At 36.3% G+C, this 24,931-nt stretch overlaps 1 protein-coding gene across 1 annotated transcript in view; it reads left to right on the forward strand.

The window, feature by feature from the left end:
• THOC2 (THO complex 2) overlaps positions 1 to 24,931 on the forward strand; it is an 89,992-nt gene that overhangs the window by 27,373 nt on the left and 37,688 nt on the right. The window contains exons 6-12 of the mRNA XM_012664850.1: positions 2,253 to 2,345; positions 5,589 to 5,744; positions 6,339 to 6,511; positions 7,761 to 7,956; positions 21,721 to 21,762; positions 22,202 to 22,332; positions 22,435 to 22,536. Coding sequence (XP_012520304.1) covers positions 2,253 to 2,345; positions 5,589 to 5,744; positions 6,339 to 6,511; positions 7,761 to 7,956; positions 21,721 to 21,762; positions 22,202 to 22,332; positions 22,435 to 22,536 — 893 coding nt within the window. The remainder of the gene's footprint in view (positions 1 to 2,252; positions 2,346 to 5,588; positions 5,745 to 6,338; positions 6,512 to 7,760; positions 7,957 to 21,720; positions 21,763 to 22,201; positions 22,333 to 22,434; positions 22,537 to 24,931) is intronic.

Genomic DNA, 24,931 nt, shown 5'->3' on the forward strand with positions numbered 1-24,931 from the left:
TAGAAGTGGAGATAGAGGGCAACCTTGTCTGGTTCCGGTTCTAAGTGGGAATGGTTTCAATTTTTCCCCATTCAATATGATATTGGCGGTGGGTTTGTTATAAAGGGACTTGATAATTTTAAGGAATGAACCGTCTATGCCTAGAGACCATGTCTCTTAAAAAAATAAAAATAAAACATTATCTAGCTATGTGTTATTTATAAGAAACTCACCTTAGATCCAGAGATACAAATAGATGAACGTAGTATGCAATAGAGACCTCGGGTGGCTATACTAATATCAGATAAAGTAGCCTTTAAGACAATAATTTTTACAAGAGACAATAACAGGACATTATATGTTGATGGAACGGATAACCATTTGAGAAGATATGAAAGTTATAAACATACATGCACTCAACAATAGAGCCCCGAAGTATACGAAGCAAACATTGACAGAATTGCAGGGAACATAAATGTAGTTATGTAATAATCAGACATTTCCATAACCTCACTCTCAATGCTTAGAACAGCTAGAGAAAAGATCAGTAAGAAAATACAAGACTTAAATAGCATCATAAACCAATTAGACCTAATGTTTATAGAGCACTCTACCCAATAATATACATTTTTCTCAGTGCACACGCACATGAACATTCTCCAGATAGACCACATACGTATTAGGCCACAAAACAAGTCTCAGTGGAAATTATACAAAATATCTTCTCTGACCACAACAGAATGAAACTAGATTGTAGCAATAGTGAGGGGGTAGAAGGTGAAATGAAATTCAAAGCTGGGAGGGCTTTAGGGAGAATGGAGGGAGAATAGTCTGGAAGCAACAATAAAAAGCAAAGAACATTTCTACATCACCTGGTAGTGCGAGGTATCTGAGGAAAAAAGCCATCATTTTACTGGGTTACGGTGGCAGTGGTGTTTTGAGGGAGAGCCAGTCTCTGAGCACCAATGTAAAGGGAGACTTTAAAGGGCGGTCTGGATATGGGGGGTTTTGCTGAGGATGGGTTGTGAATTCCAGAGGATTCCATGGAAGTGTTTTAAGGATGTGGAGAGGCAGGATAGGACAGAACAGGGATTGTGCATAACAACATATGGATCAAAATGTGGGAGTTGACATCTGACCTGGGAGTCTGGGGCTTCTTGTGGTGGGTGATTCATGTAGACAAGGATAGAGAATAATGAAAATGGTCCTGGTGTATTGAAGTCAGGTATTGGAGGAGAGGCTGTCAATAAGATAAATAAGCTTTTGTGAGTTTGCTGAGACCCTGACTACCATTTGTTTTTATTGTAAAATGTTTTGATATTAAATAACCATTTATAAACATTTAGAATTAGGAAACTATTGTTGAATTGAAGACTTCTTATCTGTCTTAAAAAATACAGTGAAATGATGCCTTCTTTAAATGATATGTATTAGTTTCATTAGCTTCATATTTTATGTGTATAATATCCATCACAATTGTGGGAGGAGCCTTACCCACAAAGGCCTTATTTTCAGTATTGAGTAGAATCAGAACATAGTGTATTGTCACTGCTTGCTTTTTATTTACATTTAGCCAGTTCGATATTGCCAGTTATTCTCACTTCACTTTTCCATTTAGCTGACCCCAACAGTTTAAAAATTAGCTTTGAAAATTGATAGCATTCAAAGATCCTTGCGTTTCTGTGTAGGGTCCTCATGGCTGGCCTGGAATTGACTTTGCCATTCTGTATTTTAAAATGTCGACTTATCCATCTATATAATATGTATGGGCACTTGTTTTTTTTTTTGAAGGAGAAATCAGTTGATAAGTAGATATACTTAGCATAAAACCCAAGAAATAAAAGTATAGGGAGGAAATATAAAGCAAATACAGATGGTTCTGCGCTTCCACATTTGTCAGTCTTGTCTATCTGCCTCTCCCCTTAGAACTACTTCAAAAAACAAGAAAACATGCATATAAACAGAAACACAGACTAAATATTATACAGCATAAAATCTATTTGATTTAAATATTAACATACATTTAAAAATGTGTCCATTTTTGAAACTACTTTCCTTGTGTTCTTCAGAAGATGTTCCACTGTGAAAAGGGGTGTTGACATGATAATCTTTGTCCTGAATTCAGATGTTTGGTATGATAAAGAAGAGCAATGAAGCTTATTCTTGGCCTAGAGAATTTGAGCTAGTGGTTCTTATTTATTGGTAGGTGAAGGATATTGTTTTAATTGTTGTACTTTATGCACTAAATAGAAATTTTTCTTTTATTTTTCAAGGAACCAAATGGTGAGACTCCATCATCTTTATACAGAGTTGCAGCAGTACTTCTACAATTTAATCTTATTGATTTAGATGATCTTTATGTACATGTAAGTCAAGTGGGCTGCTAAGAATATTTGGTTGTCCATCCCCAGGGGTGGGGAAGAGGAATAGGTAGCCATATAGCACTCTAAGTTTGGTTCTAGGCTCTCAAGTCTTATGTTTTAAAGCCCTAATACTTTATTGCTTTGTGTTTACTTTATAAAGGAAATGAATTTAATTCTTTTCTTTGGCAAACTGGAAATTAAATACCTTTGATTACCTTTACAGAGTTCATGGTTGACTATGAAGTTCTCAAGTTCTTAACTGTTATCATATCTCATAGGGAGTGAGGCCAAGTTCTAACCAGCATGGTTTTAGGCTTCTCTGTTATATATGAGTTATGGGAAATATGGAATTACCTGTGTACTACTTCCTTCTCTCTAAAATGTTGATTTAGGCATTCAAGATGAATGGGGAACTGTTAGTGTATTTTTATTTTTAGTATATTAAAAATATTTTTCTTGTGTTTTTACTGAATAATAAATGACTACTATCGTGCTTTTATTGCCGGATCCAGGATGTAGAAGAGCTTGTGATTGTGATAGATGACCTCTAGTTTAGCATCAATTTAGCTATCACTTTGAAATGTCTAGTCTTGTAGTGTAGAAATTTTTCTTTTATTAAGTTTTTCATTAGGATATCTGTGAACTTAAACTTGTCCAAAGCACACATCATCTTCACTGCCTTTTAAATCACTTTATAACTTCCTTACCTATCTTTCCATACTGTGGCTACAGAGTTGAGTAAAACTTTATCTCAGTCATAGCCTAGCAAAGGAGAAGAAAATTTTGCATTATATCATAAATACTCTATTGGAGGTATTCACAAAGTGCTGTGGGAGCCCAGGGTAGATAGTGACCATATCTGCAGGGATTTGAAAGACTTTTCCAAATTAGTGATGTTGAATGGGGACCACAAAACAAGTAGGAGTTGTTTAGGCTTCAATGGTAGAAACCTTTGTAGGTAGAATTAACTGAGTATTAAGGCAGAAGACTTAAAAGGTCTTTATTATCCCATTATGGTTAACATCAGGAAGTTCAGAGTGGTTGGAGCCTAGGGTGGTATGTAGGGAGATTGAGGATGGAATAGATTGAGGCTAAACTGTGAAGGGCTTAAGTGACATAGTAAGGAGTCTGGATTTTTCTCTTGGGAGTACAGAGCTATTTTGTATTTAAAGAAGAGAAACAATGTATACAAACTGAGAATATAGAAAATTGGTCAGAAAAGGGAGAATTTGAAGGCACAGTTAGGAGTTTAGATGGAAGTATTGACTGGCATAACAAATGGAAAGTATAAAAATGATGATAGATTTATTACTGATATGTTTGAGTTTAATAATAAATGTAAGCAGACTAAGTGCTTCTGTTAAGATGACAGATTGTTAGATGGGATTACAAACCAGTTTATTTTTTATATGAGACACAGCTAAAACCTAAGGTTAAAGAAATGCTGAGGCCGGGCATGGTGGCTCACGCCTGTAATGCTAGCACTCTGGGAGGCAGAGGTGGGAGGATAGCTGCAGCTCAGGGGTTCAAGGCTAGCCTGAGCAAGAGCGAGACCCAGTCTCTACAAAAAATAGAAAAATTAGCCGGGCATGGTGGCACATGCCTGTAGTCCCAGCTACTCAAGAGGCTGAGGCAGGAGGATTGCTTGAGCCCAGGAGTTTGAGGTTGCAGTGAGCTATGATGATGTCATTGCACTTTAGCTGGGGCAACAGAGCAAGACTCTGTCTCAAAAAAAAAAATGCTAAAAGTAAAAGGGTGGGGAAAATATTTTAGGGAAATTATCATTGTTAGACAAATTAGACTTTTTGGCAAAGAGATAAAGATGGTCATGACAATAAGGTTGTGTTCACTAGGAAGATAAAACAGTTCCAACTTTACATGCACCTAATAACATATTTTCAAAATATACAGAACTAGAAATTGAGAGAACTATAAGAAAAAACATACAGTTTGTTCATTGGAGGCAGTTGCAGTGCTCCAGGTATAGGATGAGGACCTATGCCAGTAAAAATGTGTTTGATTGCCAGGGAGATCATACAGAATGAGAAAAGTCTTGCTTACTTCCTCAACAGTCCATAGTGACTTCTCTCTCTCCCTCTTTTTTTGACTGAATGGGATGAAATCTGTAACATTTAATATTTCACTGTATTTTCTTTAATTGTTTATTGATTACTTTGCATCAAACTTAGCTAATGAAATACATTATACATTTCTAGGGGGCAGGAACACTTCTTTTATAGCTCATTATAGTACCTAGCAGAAACTACTAAGTAATGCTTTGTTAGCTGTATTGTTCTTTGTGTTGGGTTATTTTATGAAATGTCTACATTAATCATCTTCCACTCATACAAGGCGGCTATACTTGAGATATTTGAGCCTTTTTCATAATGGAGGGTTGACTATGCACGTGTTACTTTGTCTTTTGCAATAAACTAGAAACTAGTTTGTGACTTAAGTCAAATAGGCACATAGAAAATGTGAGATGTCAACTTCTAATAATTTTTCTTTTTTTTTTCCTTTGAGACAGAGTCTTGCTGTGTTGCCTGGGCTAGAGTGCCGTGGCATCAGCCCAGCTCACAGCAACTGTAAACTCCTGGGCTCAAGCTATTCTCTTGCCTCAGCTTCCCGAGTAGCTGGGACTACAGGCACGCACCATCACGCCCGGCTAATTTTTGTTCTATTTTTAGTAGAGATGGTGTCTCGCTCTTGCTCAGGCTGGTCTCGAACTCCTCAACTTAACCAATCCTCCTGCGTCGGCCTCCCAGAATTCTAGGATTACAGGCATGAGCCACCGCACCCGGCCACTAATAATTTTTCTACTTGAAATTTTTCATTTAGAGGATTCAAATTCATTATGTAATTTAATAGCTTACCTCTCCCGATTTGGATCCATATGCAATACTCTATTAAATTTGGAGTTTGACCTTTAATGGGGAAATCTGTAATATTTTTAATGGAACAGTTGCATATTTTCTTGGGTAAACTAATAAATTCAATGGTAAACATCACCATTGTGCTATTATATTACTTTAGAACCTCTATCAGACAGAGACATGATACTTTGAACTGCTACCTGATTTTAAAAGGTATATAAAATTGAGGTACTTAACCCTGTCGAATTATAATAACTGAAAGAAAGGTTAGACTTCTTATTTATAGTTTTATCAATTGAGAATAGTATTTGCTTTTTATATGAGCAAGTAGTTGGTATAGCTGTTTTATGAAATTTTAATGGACCATTTTTAGCTTCTTCCAGCTGATAATTGCATTATGGATGAACACAAACGAGAAATTGTGGAAGCTAAGCAGATTGTTAGAAAACTTACAATGGTTGTGTTGTCTTCTGAAAAAATGGAAGAGCGGGAAAAAGAAAAGGAAAAAGAGGAGGAGAAAGTAGACAAGGTATGTAATTCGTTCTAGTAATATTAACATTGTCTTCTGGATTTAGAATTATGAAATTTAACTTCTAATAATCAGCTTATGGAAGCACAATTTCTTAATTTCGATTATGCTGAAAGCTGATTTTTGGAATACTCGTTTGCAACAGTTGTTGTTTTTAATCTGAATGACACTTTCCCAAGGGAAGCTGCCATATCTTTTTCTTATATAAATTTCAAAATGTATTCTAAGTAAAATCATAAAATATGTTGATTTTATTTGTGCTCTGTGTTTTAATGTCCCTCAGATCCTAAAGGGAGTCTCAAAGATGATCAATTCTGGTTTCCTGTGGCACAATATAACATTAAGTAGAACTTAATTCCAAGTCCATGCACTATAATGCCTGTCTCTGCTAAGTGAAAAAGCAAATCCTGTTGTTTTTTCAGTAGCCAAAAATCTTAATTGTGCTCTCAGGAAAGTACTATTCAGTTTCCCATGAATGGCAACTATTTTTGATGTATGCTATTGTATTGCTTAGCTGAATTTTTACGTGAAAAAGTATTAGGATTTCTTGGTGTCTGTACCCTAAATATCTTTGCTGTGACTATTCATTTTTAGCCACCGGACAACCAAAAACTTGGTTTGTTGGAAGCCTTGTTAAAGATAGGTGATTGGCAGCATGCACAGAACATTATGGATCAGATGCCTCCATACTATGCAGCTTCACATAAGCTAATAGCCCTTGCTATTTGCAAGCTCATTCACATAACTATTGAGCCTCTCTACCGAAGGTATGTTATTATATACTTTACTAATCATTCAGGTAGAAATAGTTTAGGACTACAAACAAAAATCTGTATGTATATTCATCTTGTCTCTTCAAACCAAACATATATTTTAGTACGTTTTATCAAAAGAACAATTCACAGAGTGTATCTGTCTGATATATATTAATCAGTGACTTGTCTCCTAACATCTAGGCTGGGTGTTCTAGGACATGTGCTACATTGTAGTCTTAAAACTATAGGTTAGACTTCTAGGTTGGGTTGGCTTCATGGAGAATGAAAACTCCATTTTTTCTGTTTTTGACTTTTCCTCCTCTCTTGGGAGACAGAATTCCTGAGGTTTTTACTTAGTGTAATTTTTCTCTATCTCGAATTGAGTGGCTCTGAGTGAGGACATTACCTCTCTGCTTGCCTCATCTCTCCTGGCATATAGGCTGCTGTTCTGGAAATCACTAGTGCAGCCTCTTTCATCATCCCTAGTTACTGTGTCAGCCAGTCCTCTAGCCCTCAGCCTGTTTGCGGGATATCTAGGAATAGTATTGGCAGCAGCTCTGGCTTCAACCCCACAGACCAGAGCCTGCCTCAAAAGCCCCCGCCTTGTGACTTGTGCATAGCTACTGGCTGCTGCCTTCAGTGCCAGTTGGGCTATGGACCACGAAGGCGTCTTCTCAGAGAGTGACCCCTGTGACTCCACAGCGGGACACCTGCTCAGTAGGTGAGAACTCTGGGCATGCTGTCCTTTTTAGTGTTACACCCTCTTTCATTATGTGGCTCACCATCCCTACCACTACCTCCCTCATGTTCAGTCTAGGTAGTGGAAACCAGATTGAGAAATGTTGATTGACTAGAATCAGTGTTGTTATATCCATGTTTTTCTGTTTCATCTGCCAGTGTCTCTGAGGTCCATCCCTTGTTCTTCCCCATCGCCATGTCTATATTCCTGATGCTGGCCAAGTTTAACTAAAAACAAACTCATATAATGTATGTTAAATGTTACTTGAAATCTGCACTTCTGTGATTTCTTTTTCTTAAGCAAATAATTTGGAACAATTTCCTCTGAGCTGATTTTTTTTCTAATGAATATTATTTTTTGTTTTTCTACCGGTTGAGATTTATATAATCTAATACAGTTAGGCAAGAATGAAATATAGAAAACAAATATGAGCAAGAAAAGTTTAACTTGTTAAGATGACTGTGTTAACTTAAAATTGTAGGTATTGTATAGTGTATATATAAATTTTACTTCTTTTTATAGAGTTGGCGTTCCTAAAGGTGCTAAAGGCTCACCTGTTAGTGCTTTGCAAAACAAGCGAGCTCCCAAACAAGCAGAGAGCTTCGAAGATTTGAGGAGAGATGTGTTCAATATGTTCTGTTACCTTGGTCCTCACCTTTCTCACGATCCCATTTTGTTTGCAAAAGTGGTGCGCATAGGCAAGTCATTTATGAAGGAGGTTAGTAAGATTTTTCTTCCTAGCAGAAAACTAACATCTGAAATGAAAATGTTCTGAGTATACTTGTGTTATGAGTATCTTTGGAAACATAAATGTGAACCTAATTTAAGAAAAGGTTATGCTGAGTCAGGGTTGTGGAAAATCCATTGTGTTCTAACCATAGATAGATAGATACATATGCACACACACACATACACACAGTCTCATACACCCTCTCTCCCTCCCTCCCTCCCCCCCCCATGTGTTGCTTAATTACAGGTGAGAAATGTGTCTTTAGGCAACCTTGTTGTGTGAACAACATACAATATAATTACACAGACCTAGATGGTATAGTCTACTATACACTTAGGCTATAATGGTATATAGCCTGTTGCTCCTTGGCTACAACCTGTACAGCATGTTATTGTACTAAATGCTGTAGGCAATTGTAACACGATGCTAAGTATTTGTATATCTGAACATACCTAAACATAGAAAAGGTAATGCATTGCACTATAATGTTTACGTCATTAGATGATAGGAATTTTTCACCTCCATTACAATCTTAGGAAACCACTGTCAATATGCAGTCTGTCTTTGACCAAAACATCATTATGCAGTGCATGACTGTATATATAACCCAAATCTAGCCTACATTATTAGTCAAGTCCTCCACACAGGAAAATAAGCTTTGGAAAAGTAGCTGGTTTTTGAATTCCCTTAAAATTAGTGGTTACTTAGCATTCTTTTCCTTTATTTGTCATGTACTCATTTTCTTGGCTGTAGTTTTGAATCTTTAATGTTATTTGTGTAAAGTCTCTTCAACTTCAGGCTGTTGAGGACTGATTCTTTTATTTTCTTAAGTTTTTTATTGAAATAAAACACATTTAAAATATAGCTCAATGACTTTTATCAAACTAAACACCCATATATCCACCACCAAAATCAAGAAACAGAACAGCACCAGGAACCTATAATCTCCCTCATATTCCATTCTAGTCACTACACTGAGCACAACCATCTATGCTACTTTTTTGTTTTTAAAACCAGCTTTGAGGTATAATTTACATACAGTAAACTTCCACAATTTTAAGTATATAATTTGATTAGTTTTGAAAATGTGTATAGTTATGTCCACCACCACAATCACGACATAGAATATTTTCATCCACCTCAGAAAGTTTCCTTTTGTCCTGTTGCAGTCATTTCCCTCCCTCCATTGCTGGTTCCTGGCAACCTCTGATAGGCTTTTTGTCACTCTAGTTGTGCTTTTTCTAGAACTTCATATAAATGAAATCATATACTATGTACTTTTTTCTCTCCAGTTTATTCCACTTAGGCTTTTGAGATTCATCTAAGTTGTATGTGTCAGTAGGTTTTTTTTTTTTTTTATTGCTGAGTAATATTATATAGACATACTAGAGTTTATCTACCAGTTGATGGGCATTTGGGTTGTTTCTACTTTAGGGCTATTATAAATAAAGATGCTTTGAATATTCTTGTACAAGCCTTTTAGGGGGCATGTGTTTTTTGTGTCCACAGGAGTGGGATCGTTGGGTCATATGAGTAAGTGTATGTTTACCTTTAGAAGATTGCCAAAATGTTCCAAAGTGTCTGTACCATTTTGCATTCCTGGGAGCAATTGTATGAGACTTCCAAGTGCTTTTGGTCATTCTAGTGGTATCTCATTGTGCATTTAGTTTTGTTTCTCTGATGGCTAGTAATGTTGAACATCATTTATTTGCCATTTATAGTTATCTTTACTGAAGTGTCTGTTCATATCTCTTGCTCATTTTTAAATTGGATTGTCTTTATTACTGAGATGTAAGAGTTCTGTATATATTCTGAATATAAGGCCTTATCAGATAATGTGATTTGGAAATTCTTTTTTAGTCTGATTTGCCTTCTCATTTTGTAAATCGCCTTTTAAAAAGTGAAAATTTTAAATTTTGATTAATTCCAATTTAGCAGTATTTTTCTTTTATAGTTTGCTTTTTGTGCTGTAAGAAATCTTTACCCAGTCCAAGTTCTTGAAGCTGAAAAGAATACATAATTTCTTTTCAGTTGTAAAATAAGACAACCAAAAGAACATCTAGAAATTGTTATAAGCACAAATGCAGGTATCTCCAGTGTTTGGTGAATGTATCTAATTTTAATTTTAGACAATAGTGACTGTATAGAAAAATTGACAGTTGTATATTAATCCCTTGACACCTGAAATATTTGACTTGGCTTTTAATACTTAGCTGGTACATTGTTTTTAATGTTCACAGATTTACATTGTGTAAAGGTACTCTAAAGAAATTTGTTGTTAATTATTACTATATTATTTATTATATAACATTCATATGAAAAGGAAGCTTATCATTTCTGTATGTTGAGAACATTTCAAGTCCTCTCTTTTAGCTATTTTCAAACATATGATACATTGTTGTTAACTGTAGTCACCCTGCTATTGAACATAAGAACTTATTCCTTCCTGTCTAATTGTGTGTTTGTACCCATTAACCAACCTCTGTCTCCCTGCCTCCGCCCCCCACCCTTCCCAGCCTCTGGTATCTATCATTCTGTTCTCTACCTCCATGAGACCAACTTTTTTAGTTTCCACATATGAGTGAGAACATGCAATATTTGTCTTTCTGTGCCTGGATTATTTTACTTAACATAATGTCCGGTTTTATCCATGTTACCACAAAATGATGTGATCTCATTCTTTTTTTTTTAATAGCCAAATAGTATTCCCTTGTGTATATATACTACATTTTCTTTATCCATTTGTCTGTTGATGGGCACTTAGGTTTAGTCCATATCTTGGCTCTCGTGAATAGTTCTGCAGGAAACATGGGAGTGCAGGGTATTCCTTTGATGTGCTGATTTCTTTTCCTGTGAATAACTACCCAGTAGTGGGATTGCTTGTAACAATATCACATGTACCCCCCAAATAGGTACAAATATTTGTATCAATAAAAATTTTTAAAAAGTAAAATGGAAGTGTAACAGTGTTTTACTATCTTGATCCTTATTATCTGAAAAGGATGAGCCGTATTAACTCGGCCACCAGAGTTTCTGATTCAGTAGGTCTGAGGTGGCACCTGAAAATTTGTGTGTCTGACAGATTTCTTGAAGATACTGGTGCTGGTCCAAAGACCAAACTTTGAGAATTGTTCTAGTATATAGACCAATTTTGATCTTTTATTCAGGCTTAAGGAGAGAGGGAGGGTGGTGACTCTATAGAATAGTTTGATATGAAGGACATATTTTGCTATCATTAAATTTTCTTTAATTGTAGAGCACTAACGTGCTCACCTGACATACTTAAATGTTTTTGGTAACACCTACACCTTTTTAAAAATTAGATTTTATTTTTTTGAGCAGTTTTAGATTCACAGCAAAATTGAGAGGAAGATACAGATATTTCCTATATGCCCCTTTCACCCACATATGCATTCCCTCACTCTTTATCAACATCCCCCACCAGAGTGGTACATTTGTTAAAAATGATGAGCCTACGTTGACATATCATCACCCAAAGTACATAGTTTACATTAAGGTTTGCTGTGTTGTACATTCTAGGGGCTTGGACAAATATATGATGACATGCATTTACTTTCTCTCTCTCTCTATATATATATATGTATAGATATATAGTACTCTACAGTCTTGTTATGCATTCTTTTTTTTTTTTTTTTTTGGAGACAGTCTTGCTCTGTCACTCTGAGTAGAGTGCAGTGGCATCATGATAGCTCACTGCAACCTCAAACTCCTGGGCTCAAGTGATCTTCCTGCCTCAGCCTCCCAAAATAGCTGGGACTGCAAGTGTGTGTCATGATGCCTGGCTAATTTTTCTATTTTTAGTAGAGATGGGGTCTCGCTCAGGCTGGTCTCGAATTCCTGAGCTCAAGCAATCCTCCCGCCTTGGCCTCCCAGAGTGCTAGGATTACAGGTGTGAGCCACTGAGCCCAGCTACCATTACAGTATTATACCAGAATATTTTCACTGCCCTAAAAATCCTCTGTGCTTGGCCTGTTCATCCCTCTGTCCCCCTAGCTCCTGGCAACCACTGATTTTTTTTACTGTCTGCATAGTTTTTCCTTTTCCAGAATGTCATATAGTTGGAATTATACAGTATGTGGCCTTTTCAGATTGGCTTCTTTCATGTAGGAAAATAATATACATTTAAGTTTCCTCTATATCTTTTCATAGCTTGATGGCTCATGTCTGACAGTATCATTATTTATCCATTCACCTACTGAAGGGCATCTTGGTTGCTTCCATGTTTTGGCAATCATGAATAAAGCTGCTGTAGGCATCCATGTATAGGTTTTTGTGTGGACGTAAGTTTTTTGATTTATTATGACAATCTGTTTTAATTACTGAAATTAAATAATTGATGTTTAAAGTGAATATTGATATATTTGGATTAGTATCTACCATATTTCTTATCATTTTCTATCTTTTATCCTTGTTCTTTTTTTTTTTCTTTAGATTTTATTAGTACATTTACTTTTTTTTTTTTTTTTAAGAGACAGGATCTCACTCTACTGCCCAGGCTGGAGTGCAGCGGCATGATCATAGCTCACTGTAACCTCAAACTCCTGGGCTTAAGCAATCCTCCTGCCTTAGCCTTCCAAGTAGCTAGAACCACAGGCTTATTCCACCATGCCTGGCTAATTTAAAACTTTTTTCTTTTCTTTTTTTTCCTTTTAGTTTCTACACACAGCATTGAAAAATTTATTGTTATTATTTTTGTAGATACAGGGTCTCACTATGTTGCCTAGGCTGGTTCTAAACTCCTGGCCTCAAGCATTCTTTCCACCTCAGCCTTCCAAAGCACGGATTACAGGTGTGAGCCACTATGCTAATTGAGCATTTTATTTGATTCCATTTTCTCCTTTTTTAACTTTTTCAACTTTTTTTTTAGTTGCCATGGAGTTTGCAATATATATTTACAGTTAATCCAGGTCCACTTTCAAATACGCTATACTGCTTCATGAGTAGTGTGACAGAATAGTCCTAATTCTTTCTTCCTGACCTTTATATCATTATGCCATTCATTTTGCTTATCTATCTGTCTATACACACACACACACAAGCATACATAATTAAATATGTTGTTGCTATTATTTTGAACAAACTGTTATCTGTTATGTCAATTAAGAATAAGAAAAACAGGATGAAAAATTACCTGTTGGGTTCAATGTACACTATTCAGGTGATGGGTACACTAAAAGTCCAGACTTCACCACTATACAATTCATCCATGTAACAAAAAATCGTTTGTACCCCCTAAGTCTATTGAAATAAATACATTTTTATGTAAGAAAAATTAGAAGTTTTTATTTTACCCTCACTTACTCCTTTTTCAGTGCTCTTCCTTTCTTTATATAGATTTAAGTTTTGACCTGTATCATTTTCTTTTCCTCTGAAGAACTTTAGCATTTCTTACAAGGCTGGTCTACTGGCAACGAAGTCTCTCAATTTTTGTCTGTCTGAGAAAGTCTTTATTTCTCCTTCACATTTGAAGGATAATTTCACAAGGTCCAGAATTCTAGGCTGGTTAGTTTTTTTCTCTCAACACTTTAAATATTTCATTCCACTTTCTTCTTGATTATGTGGTTTCTGACAAGAAGTCTGATACAATTCTTTGCTTCTCTAAAGGTAAGATATTCCCCTTCACCCCCAGATTCTTTCAAGATTTTTTTCTTTATTTTTGGTTTTCTATAGTTATAATATGGTATATGTAGTTTTAATGATACATGATTATGTAGTTATGATATATGTAGGGTTTTTTTGGCATTTATCTTGCTTGGTATTCTGAGCTTCCTGGATCTGTAGTTTGGTATCCGTCATTAATTTGGGGAAATTCTTAGTCACCATTGTTCAAGTATTTCTTCTCTTTCTTTCTCTCTTCTCCTGGTATTTCCATTATGCATGTGTTACATTTTTTTTTGTAGTTGTCCCACAGTTCTTGGGTATTCTATTTTGGTTTTGTTTTTCAGTCTTTTTTCTCTTTGCTTTTTAGTTTTGGAGACTTCTGTTGAGATATTCTCAAGCTCAGAAATTGTTCCTCAGTCACGTCCAGTCTACTAATAGCTCATCAAAGGCATTCTTCATCCTGTTACAGTGTTTTTGATATGATGTAGCATTTCTTTTTGGTTCTTTCTTAAAATTTCCATCTAGGTGCTTAATTGCACATCTGTTCTTGCATGCAGTCTATTTTATCCATTTGAACCCTTAGCATATTAATCATAGTTGTTTTAAATTCCTGGTCTAATAATTCCAACATCCCTGCCATATCTGAGTCTGTTTCTCATGTCTCAAACTGTCTTTTTAAATGGTGTCTCTAAGAACTATGTTTTTTGCATTTTAGTATGCTTTGTAATTTTTTCTTGATTAGTGGACATTATGTACTAGGTGAAAGGTACTGCTGTAAATGGGGCTTTAGTAATATGGTGGTAAGGTGTGGGGAAAGGGGAAGCATTTTATAGTCCTGTGGTTAGGTCTTAGTGACCCTGTGCCTTTGGACTGTGAACTTTACAAGTGCTTCTCAGTTCCTCCTCACCCTTTAGGATGATGAGTGGGCTGGAGTTGGGTATTTCCCTTCACCCAGGTCAATTAAGGTCTAATAAAACTGCAGCAGGTTAAGCTCTGGTTAAATAGTTTCTCCTGAGGTTAGACCTTGTTAAGGAGAACAGAATGCTCTGGCAAATTTTAAAATGGTTCCTTTTCTCTTCCCTGTGCTTAAGAACCAGGTTGAGTTGGAGGTAAAACTCAGAAGTGTGTGTGTGTGTGGGGTGGGGGGAGGGCTCACCTATGACTGGGTCCCACTGAAGTTTTTCTACTCTCAGACTTGTCCACACTAAGCCCCCAGCCACCCATCAATTACAGTTTGGGTTTTCCTACCTGGGCACTGGTTCCTATGGAAGTTTCTGCTCCTGTAAGTTGTGATTCTCTGTGTTTGCCTGCCTGTCTCTCCAATTTTGGGGGCAGTGATTTGCCTTGTGACCTCACTTCTCTTACAGATCTAAGAAGAGTTATTATTTTTTAGTTTTTCCAGCTCTTTACCCATTGTTAGGACAGAGTGGTGACTTTCAGGCGTCTTATGTGCCAAACTGGAACCTGGAAGCCAGCAACTGCACACTTAAAGATGATGAATTCCTTGTTGCTTTTTTTTGTAACTAGCTGATATTAATGGATTAAGTTGTTTATGATAGTGATAACTAATATTAATTGAGCTCTTACTCTGTGCCAGGCTGTATTCTAAGTGCTTTACATTAATTAGCTAATTTAATCTTTACCAAATCCTTTGTCCTCTGGGTTTAGTAACTTGTCCCACGTCATACAGCTAGTATGGGACAGAGCTGTGATTTCCACCCATGCATTTTGGCTTCAGATCTGACCAAGGCCAAAACCACCATGCTCTACTGCCTATACAAATGTAGTATGTCTGAAAGTGAAGAAATGGTAGGTCCTCTAAATTTTGCAATTTTTTTTTTTTTTTGAGACAGAGTGTCACTCGGTGTCCCTGGCTAGAGTGCAGTGATTGTAGTCACCGCAAGCTCCAGGTCTTGGGCTGTGAGCGATCCTTCTGCCTCAGCCTCCCGGGTATCTGGGACTACAGGTGTGCGCCAGAATGCCTGGCTGGGTTTTGTGGTTTTGTGTATTTTTTTGTCATTTTTTTTGTTTCCCATTTCTAGAGACGAGGTCTCACTGTGCTCAGGCTGGTGTCGAACCCCTGAGCTGCAGCTATCCTCCTGCCTTGGCCTCCCAGAAAGCTAGGATTACAGGAGTGAGCCACCACATCCAGCCTAAATTTTGCAATTCTTAATTTGCTATTTTAAATTATGTCTGTATTAGCGATGCTTTATTTTGTTATCTCCTGTAATCTCCCTTTTCAACCTATTTATCTCATCTCCAAGTTTTTCTTATTTTATTGAGTTCATTCTTAATACTTTTTTCCTGTAACTATGTATAGGTACTTGTGGAGAATCTACCGCTGTCCTTTGATTTGTACTTTCTTCCAGACTAAGTTCATTTGTCTTTTATTTTCCTTTTTTTTTTGCTATTTATGTTTCCATAGCTGCCACATCATTCTTTTCATCTTGATGTGGGTGGTTTTGTTCAGACCATATATTCTTTCTGATACAATGTGAGTGAATCTTCATACCCTTCCCACCTTGTTTTTGACTATTTCCCCATCCCTGCCAAGTCTACCATTTGAATATTGGGTTCTATTTTCAATTTTTTCTGTAGTGTAGGATAGGGAAGTAAATGAACTTGGCTGAGGCTAAGTATAGCCCTCATTCAGAGGACCTCAGTTCTGTTTTCTCCTTGGAGATCCTTTTACCTATCCTATAGAAGGCACACCCAACCAAGTGTGTATCCAGGTCTCTTGGGCTTTTTTATTCCTTCACCCATCTAAGCACAGTGCTTTTGAAAAGTAGCAAGCCTTGGCAGCTGTTTCTCCCTTTACCAGAGTCCTGCTGGGCTTCTACTCAAAAGGATTTTTCCTAAAGCTCCCTACAGTATTTACCTTACAGGCAACGTTGCTTATCTAAAGGATTTTATTGACTTAACCTTCCTTGCTTAGTACTACTTCTAGGGTTTGGGTTAGAGGCCGGAGCCATACCACATTGTCCGTAGTACCAGAATCTTGTTTGGGTCCCCCTGACCTGAAGTTAATAGCATAGGTTCCTCTTTTCTTGCTTGGTTGCTGGTGGTGACTTTTGGGCATTAAAGAAAACATATTGTTCATTGCATTAGGAATTGGAGGACAGAGATTTCTGTGTTTATGCTTCACTCTGCCATCTTAATTCATTTGTCTGGATGTTACCGGCTATTGAACTCCTCCGTTCTTTTCTTCTCGTGATCAAAGAATGAAAGCAAGAGACGGTTTTGAAGCCACAAGCAGCAAAGTTTATTAAAGCGAAAGTTCACTCTTTAAAGGGGTTACGAGTGGGCACACATCTGAGCGAACTGTGGCCCTGGGGTTTCTGTGTCATCCCATTTTCTCCTGTCTGGCCTCTCTTCCTTCATGATGTTGTCTCTCTCACTTTTTTTCTTGACCAATGGGGATGTTGTCTCCTTCCTGTCCTCAGGTGAGGGAGTTTTTTACCTTATATTGTTAGGCTCTGATGTGTTGTGGTGTCCAAAGCCTGTTGCGGGATGGGGAATGGGAAATTGCGTTACCTATGCTAACATGGAAAGACTGTTTATATAGCTGTTTCTTATGTTGGCCCTTGGTAAAAGGCAAAGTGCTCTAAATGATTCACAAATAAAGCTTAGAGAAACCTGAAGTCAGGTGGTCAGAATATACCTCAGACTGGGTGTTAGATGGTATTAGAAAATAGTTGTGATAGTAATATTGTGGTAATGTAGAAGAATGTCCTTATTCTTAGGAAATGTGTCTTGAATTATTTTGAGATAAAATGTCATGTCTGCAAATTTTTTGGTCAGCTTAAAAAAGGGCAAAATTATTAATTGTTGAATTTAGGCATACAGGTATTTAGTATACTATCCATTCAACTTTTACATAAATTTGAAATTTTTCATAATAAAAATTGGGTTGCTAGGGGGAGAAGTTACCTTAGACAGGTGGTTCCAAAATTCTGGTTCATGGACCATTTGCTTTAGAACTTTGGAGCTTATGTTTCTTACTATTTGCTTTTCATCAAGTATTTAGGGGAAGGAGAGTCTGTGATCTTGCTTCACTCTACTTATTTCTTTTCAAAATTGAAAATCTACCTTGGTTGTGTAGGTTAAAGCCAAAAATTCTTCCTGGAGTAGTTTTAAGACGTAAATATGAAGTTTTTAGCCTGTATTTGGCACATAACGGGTACTGAATAAATGGTAGTTAATAAGAAGGAGAAGAACAGGGAAGGTGAAAATAGTGCCATAATTGACACAGATGTAGTTTCAGGTTTCAGTCTAGTCAAAATCTTAAATATTTTTGTTTTTTCTCTTCTGAGATAAGGCGTAGTCTTATTTAGCCTTCAAAATGTTCATGGGTTGGAGGTACTAAAAATAGGTCATGAGTAATAAGAAATTTATCTAGTTATATCTACAACTTTTCCATTTATTCCTTGACCCTCCAAAAGCTCTCCTTGATAGATCTACATTTTTTTTGTGCCCAGTACTGTTATGCAGTTTCATCATCTACTCTGTTTTTATATGGCAATATTGGAACCCGTTTTGGGTCATTCCGCTGATGGCCTATCTAGGAATAATTGTGAGTGACTAGTTTTATTCCAACTTAAAAACTCAACTGCTAGTGATATATTGGCAGGTATAGTTTTAATCCTTAAGAGGTGTCAACTTCTCAAAGATATGAACTTGGTCCTGTTCATCTTTGAATTCCAAGTGCCTGGCACCGAATCAGTAAATGAATGAATGAATGAATGAATGTATCTCATTTCCAATCCCTCATTTCTGTCTCCCTCTGTTTTCTGTCTGGCATGCAGTAAAATTTTTAGTATTGTATTATATGAAAGGAGAGTCTCATATTTACTCTGAGTTAAAAAGCAAATTAAACTCAGAATCAGAAAGCATCAAGGGAGTGGAATGTATTTATCTTTTTACCAGATAAAAAGAAAATTGCTTTTATTTGCACATACCTCTTGATTTATTTTTGTACATCCTTACTATAATTAGACTTTGATAGAAAGGTCTCTTACTGGTCTTCTAGATGGTTTCAATTTGCTTCTCATATTTCTTTCTCTTTTTCAGATTTTCCTGCTTACAAAATCTAAGAAATAGATACATAGATGTCGGAAACTCATATAAGTTACCTAGAAGGGGAATTAGGACAGTTTAGTAACAAAGAAAATATTTTCATTTTATGGAAAAAAACTGTGTAGCTTTATTATGTTTTTTTGAATCATAGTATCCTAGGAAAGGAGTAACTTAATTGCCTTAATTCCCAGCGTGATACACTATAAACCTAGTTTTTCCAATTGTGGTATACCTGTATTTCTGCCTCCCAGTGTATACCCAATATGCCACCAGAATTATGTGTGCCCCCCCCCAAAAAAAAACAAAAACAAAAACCATAAACCATATGGCTTTTTTCCTGCTAGGTCACTCTTCAGTAATTCAATTCCTTATTTGCTGACCAGGATATATACATTGACTTAATAAATTGTTTCTGTGAAGGGGACCCATACCTTTTTAACCTGCTAATTAAAAAAATGTGAGTGTGTGTATTTTCCCATAAAGGTAACATGGCAGGCCCTGAATTAGTGTTACGTGAAAATGTAGCATATAAGTTAGACTTTCCTGTGATAATACCCATTAAATTACTTAAGCATGAAAACACATACACAAAATACCCTTATCTACCAAGAAAATAAGAAGCTTGTTAGCTGCATATTAGCTTTTCCCCTTTTCTCACTTGATAATTGAGCTAAATCCTTCCCAGAAATCTATATTGTCTTTAAGTATCAGTGCTTCACTTGTCCATTTGTACTCTGCATACTTCTCAAACCTCCTACCTGCTTACACACACACAGGTATCACTATTTCATTTTGAACGAATAGGCAGCATTGTGAAAAGTCACTTCAGGGGCCCATCTGCAAATCATTGGTATAATATGGACCCGGGTTTTTCATTCAGTCTGTACAAGTTAGGCAATGGTTTTGTCTTTGTCAGCAATGTTAATATTTTGGGTTTATCTTTCAGTGAGGACTTGGTAGTGGTGAATTACAGCATAGCTTTAAATTACTTTGTGTTTAATTTTGGTTTTGTTTTTGTTGCTTTAGTGTTTGATTTTACTAATTCTGTAGAGGGAAAACTAAAACCTAGATAGAGAAATACAAATACATTATAATGAAATTATGGTGCTGGCTACAGTTTTATAATAAATACTTAGATCAGTTTTAGGATGCTTTGGATTGTGATAATGAGGTTGAAAAAGATTGGCTTATAAAATTGACACTTAAAATTCATGAATGTCAAGAATGATTTAGAGGTTAGAAATAAAGGCAAAATTTAAAAATGTTAATTGACAACAGGCTATATTTAAAATCTTTTTTATTTCGGGAAATTATGCGGGTATAAACATTTTGGTTACATGTTATGACTTTGCCACATCCCAACCATGATTTGAGATGTGCCCTTCCCCCCCTTACAATGCTCACCGCATCCATCAGTTGTGAGTTTACCACCCCCAATCCCCTAATCCCTGGAGAATATTACTGCGTGTGAGCACCATAGTGTTGATCAGTCAGTGCCGATTTGATGGCGAGTACATGTGGAGCCTATTCTTCCGATCTTGTGATATCTCACTTCAGATGATGGGCTCAAGCTCTATCCAGGAAAATATAAGAGGTGCTAGATCACTGTCATTTCTTATAATTGAGTAATATTCCATTGTGTATATATACCAAATTTTAATAATCCACTCATGAATCGACGGGCACTTGGGTTGTTTCCACATCCTTGCAATAGTGAATTGTGCTGCCATAAACATTTGGGTGCAGATGTCTTTATTATAGAATATCTTTTGTTCTTTTGGGTAAATGCCTAATAGTGCTATTGCTGGATCAAATGGTATTTCTATTTTTAGCTCTTTGAGATATCTCCAAATTCTTTTCCACAGAGGTTGTACTAATTTGCAGTCCCACCAGCAGTGTAAGTGTGTTCCTGTCTCTCCACATCCTTGCCAGCATTTGTTGTTTTGGGATTTTTTGAAAAAGGCCAATCTTACTGGAGTTAGGTGATATCTAATTGTGGTTTTGATTTGGATTTCCCTAATGATTAGAGATGTTGAACATTTTTTTATGTGTTTGCTGGCCATTATTCTGTTTCTTTTGAAAAGTTTCTGTTCATTTCCTTTGCCCATTTATTGATGGGGTTGTTTGATTTTTTTCTTGTTGGTTTTTTTTGAGTTCTAGATAGATTCTTGTTATCAGTCCTTTATGAAATGTGTAGCATGCAAATATTTTTCCCATTCTGTAGGTTGTCTATTTGCTCTAAAATGTCCATACTACCTAAAGCGATCTACAGAATTAATGCAATCCTCATCAAAGTACCAGCATCATTCTTTACAAATTTAGAAAAAATAATTCTGCACTTTGCATGGAACCAGAGAAGACCTCGTATAGCCAAAGCAATCTTGAGCAAAAAGAACAAACTGGGAGGATAAAGTCTACCAGACTTCAAGCTGTACTACAAGGCTATAGTAGCTAAAACAGCATGGTACTGGCACAAGAATAGAGACATAGACCTTTGGAACAGGACTGAGAATCCAGAGGTGAAACCATCCGCATATTGTCATCTAATCTTTGACAAAGCAGACAAAAGTATACACTGGGGGAAAGAATCCCTTTTTAATAAAGGGTGCTGGGAAAACTGGATAGTTACCTGCATAAGAAACTGGAAACTGGATCCTCATCTCTCACCTCTTACAAAAATCAATTCTAGATGGATAACAGACTTAAACCTAAGGCATGAAACCTTAAGAATAACAGACTGAAACCTAAGACATGAAACCGTAAGAATCCTAGAAGAAAATGTAGGGAAGACTCTTTTAGACATTGGCCTAGGCAAATAATTTATGAAGAAGACCCTCAAAGCAATCATAGCAGCTACAAAAATAAATAAATGGGACCTCATCAAATTAAAAAGCTTCTGCACAGCCAAGGAAACTATTTAAAATCTTTACGTATGTAAAAAGAAAACAATTCAGAACCATGTGCAAGTTCAATATTTTTCAGATTAGAAACTAAATTGTGACAGTATAGTCTTAACCTTTTTGCATTTTACTAATTTCTTTTTTTTAATTTTAGTTTCAGTCCGATGGAAGCAAACAAGAAGATAAAGAGAAAACGGTAAGAGACTAGGAAAATCCAATAAATTTGTCTAATGTTTAAGTATAGCATACTATAAATTTTACTGTGAATAAGCTTTAATCACCTCTGTGAATAACTGTTTTATACTGTAGATGCTGAATATGGCTTTTGGCAGCTCATACAAAGTTACCTTTCAAGATTAACATCCTTTTTTGTGAGGATTAACATGTTAAGAAAGGAAGAGGGATAAAAGTCCCTCCTTTCCTTGGTACCCCCTTCCTTTCCTCACCCCATTCGCTGTCTTAGATGCAGAAACACAAATAAGCATTGTGATAAGGACAGAGATGGGGTGGGTAATTAAATATTGTGTGTTATGAGGTTAAGAAATGGTATTTTCCCCAAGGCTGTCATAAGTTTATTGTGGGGATGGATTAATATGGACCTCTTATTGAAATAATTTTTCTTTCTTTCTTCTTAGGAAGTTATCCTTAGCTGTTTACTTAGCATTACTGACCAGGTACTACTTCCATCTCTTTCTTTGATGGACTGCAATGCTTGTATGTCTGAGGAACTATGGGGAATGTTTAAAACATTTCCATATCAGCATAGGTAAATATATATTATTTTCGTGTTTTTAAGTACTAGTACTTCTAGTGTATTAACCCCCAGGTGTTTAACTTTTTCTAATTCTTCATCTCATCATTTTTTAAGATATCGTCTGTATGGCCAGTGGAAGAATGAAACTTATAACAATCACCCACTTTTAGTAAAAGTTAAAGCTCAAACAATAGACAGAGCCAAATATATCATGAAGTAAGTTTTAATTTATTTTTTTCCTATTAATCTAAATTATGTCTGGATCTATCTTACTTCCTTTCAATTAACTTATGTCCAAGTCTGAATTTTGAGAAAGCCTGTGAATATTTGCTAATGGTATAGCTGACAATATACTACAGGCAGAATGATTACCAATTGTGGTTTTAGCTCATTTTGACTACCAAGTTAATGTTTTCATAGGTGTCATGTTCACATAGGTATAAAAATCTAATAAAGGGCCGGGCGTGGCGGCTCACGCCTGTAATCCTAGCACTCTGGGAGGCTGAGGTGGGTGGATTGCTTAAGGTCAGGAGTTCGAGACCAGCCTGAACAAGAGCGAGACCCCGTCTCTACTAAAAAATAGAAAGAAATGATCTGGACAACTAAAAAAATATATATATAGAAAAAATTAGCGAGACATGGTGGTGCATGCCTGTGGTCCCAGCTACTTGGGAGGCTGAGGCAGGAGGATCACGTGAGCCCAGGAGTCTGAGGTTGCTGTGAGCTAGGCTAACGCCACGGCACTCTAGCCCGGGCAACAGAGCCAGACTCTGTCTCAAAAAAAAAAAAATAATAATAATAATCTAATAAAAATCCTCTTTAATACATCACATAGGGTGTGAGTTTTTTTTTTTTTTTTAAGACAGCCTGCTATGGCCTTTGTTCAATTTGCATACCACATTTAATGGTTTGTGCAAGGTGGTCAAAGTTCTAGGAATTTCCTCTGCTGCAAGTTATCATAATAAAGATTTTTAATCTGTTAGGAAGCTATAATGGAATTATGAAAACTATCCCCATAGGGAGTCAACTTTTGAGAAATTTCTCTTTTTTTCATTTGTGTCCTTTTATTTTCACATCATTCAAAACATTAGAGTGGTGTTAGTTCTACTTCGCGGTGGACTACTTGGAATTTAATTATGAAAATTGTATACTTCAGATTAGTATCAGTTTATATACTATAATACACTGCTGTATTGCAAGTGTTTTCAACAAGTTTATTGTCGATTGCCATTCCTTTTATAAATTCATGGCAGTGGTATGTTTAATCAAAAATAGTACATTCTTTAGTTTAGCCAGATTTAACAGTATGAGATAATATTGTCTTTGCCCAATGATATTGTTTCTGGTCACAGTCTATTGGGAAAACAGGCATGTGCATAATCACAATTTGGTTTAATAGGTGCTGTTATACAGTATGTATAAAGTGAATGATTTTACCCGGGAGGATAGATAAAAGAGTGAATGATTTTACCTGGGAAGTTATGGGAGCAGATGATATTAGATCTGGTCCACCTGAAACTGTTCCTTGTCTTAAGAGTTCTACAGATGCAGTTTCGGGCTTAACAACAACAGCTAATATTTGTGGAGCCATTACTATATGTGCCAGGCACTGAACTAAGTACTGTACATTGATTATTTAATGATATATTAAGTATTATTAAATCCCTTGAGTCAGCCTCTACCACCACTACCTTAGTTCTTTTTTTGGATTATTACAGTGATTTGTATGTTCTCTTACTTAAAAATCCTTTGGTGACTGACCTTTTCCTGGAGGTATATGTTAAGCTTTATGGCATGGTGATGTAAGCAAGAGATCTTCCTTGATCTGTCCCTTTCTACGTCCAGCCTTATTTCCTGCCAGTTCTACCTCCAGCTGCATTGAGCCTACTTACGTTTCCCTAAGTGTAACGTGGTCTCCTTAGCTTCTCTTCCTTTGCGTATATTTTTTTGTTTCCTGTTTGTACAGGTTTTCCCTTACCTCCCTTTCCCCTCTCTATCTGGTGACCTTATCCTTGGAGAGTAGCTCCAATGTTACCTCTGTGAGGCCTTCCCTAACACAAACTGCCAAACACTATTGTTCCTTTATTTGTGCCACCACTAGCCCATATGCATATAATGTTATCAGCACCCCTTGGTACATTGCTATGAATGTTTTCCTTTTTTAATTATCTAATTTTTTGTATAGTATATACATTTACATGGTTTAAATTTTAGTAAATATGAAAATGTATATAGTAAAAAGTCTTGGGCTGGGTGTGGTAGCTCACGCCTGTAATCCCAGTGCTTTGAAGAGGCCAAAGAGGGAGGATTGCTTGAGGCCAGGAGTTTAAGACCAGCCTGTACTGGTCTTTGGTGACCTTATGTCTACCAAAAAAAAAAAAATCTCTTACCTCATCTTCCATCTACTCAACCCTGTCAGCCCCCAGAAAAAATGTAACCACTGTTGAAACTATCCTTCCAGATATTTTTATGTATATGTAAGCCAATATAAATGTTATTCCCTCATTTACATTAATATTATTGATAGCATGTAATAAGGACTATTCTGAAATTTGGTTGTTTTTTTTTTTTTGGTTTAAGAATATAGAAATTTAAAAAATGATTTTAAATT

Source organism: Propithecus coquereli, unplaced genomic scaffold, assembly GCF_000956105.1.
Source record: "Propithecus coquereli isolate 6110/MARCELLA unplaced genomic scaffold, Pcoq_1.0 Scaffold92, whole genome shotgun sequence".
Taxonomy (NCBI): domain Eukaryota; kingdom Metazoa; phylum Chordata; class Mammalia; order Primates; family Indriidae; genus Propithecus; species Propithecus coquereli.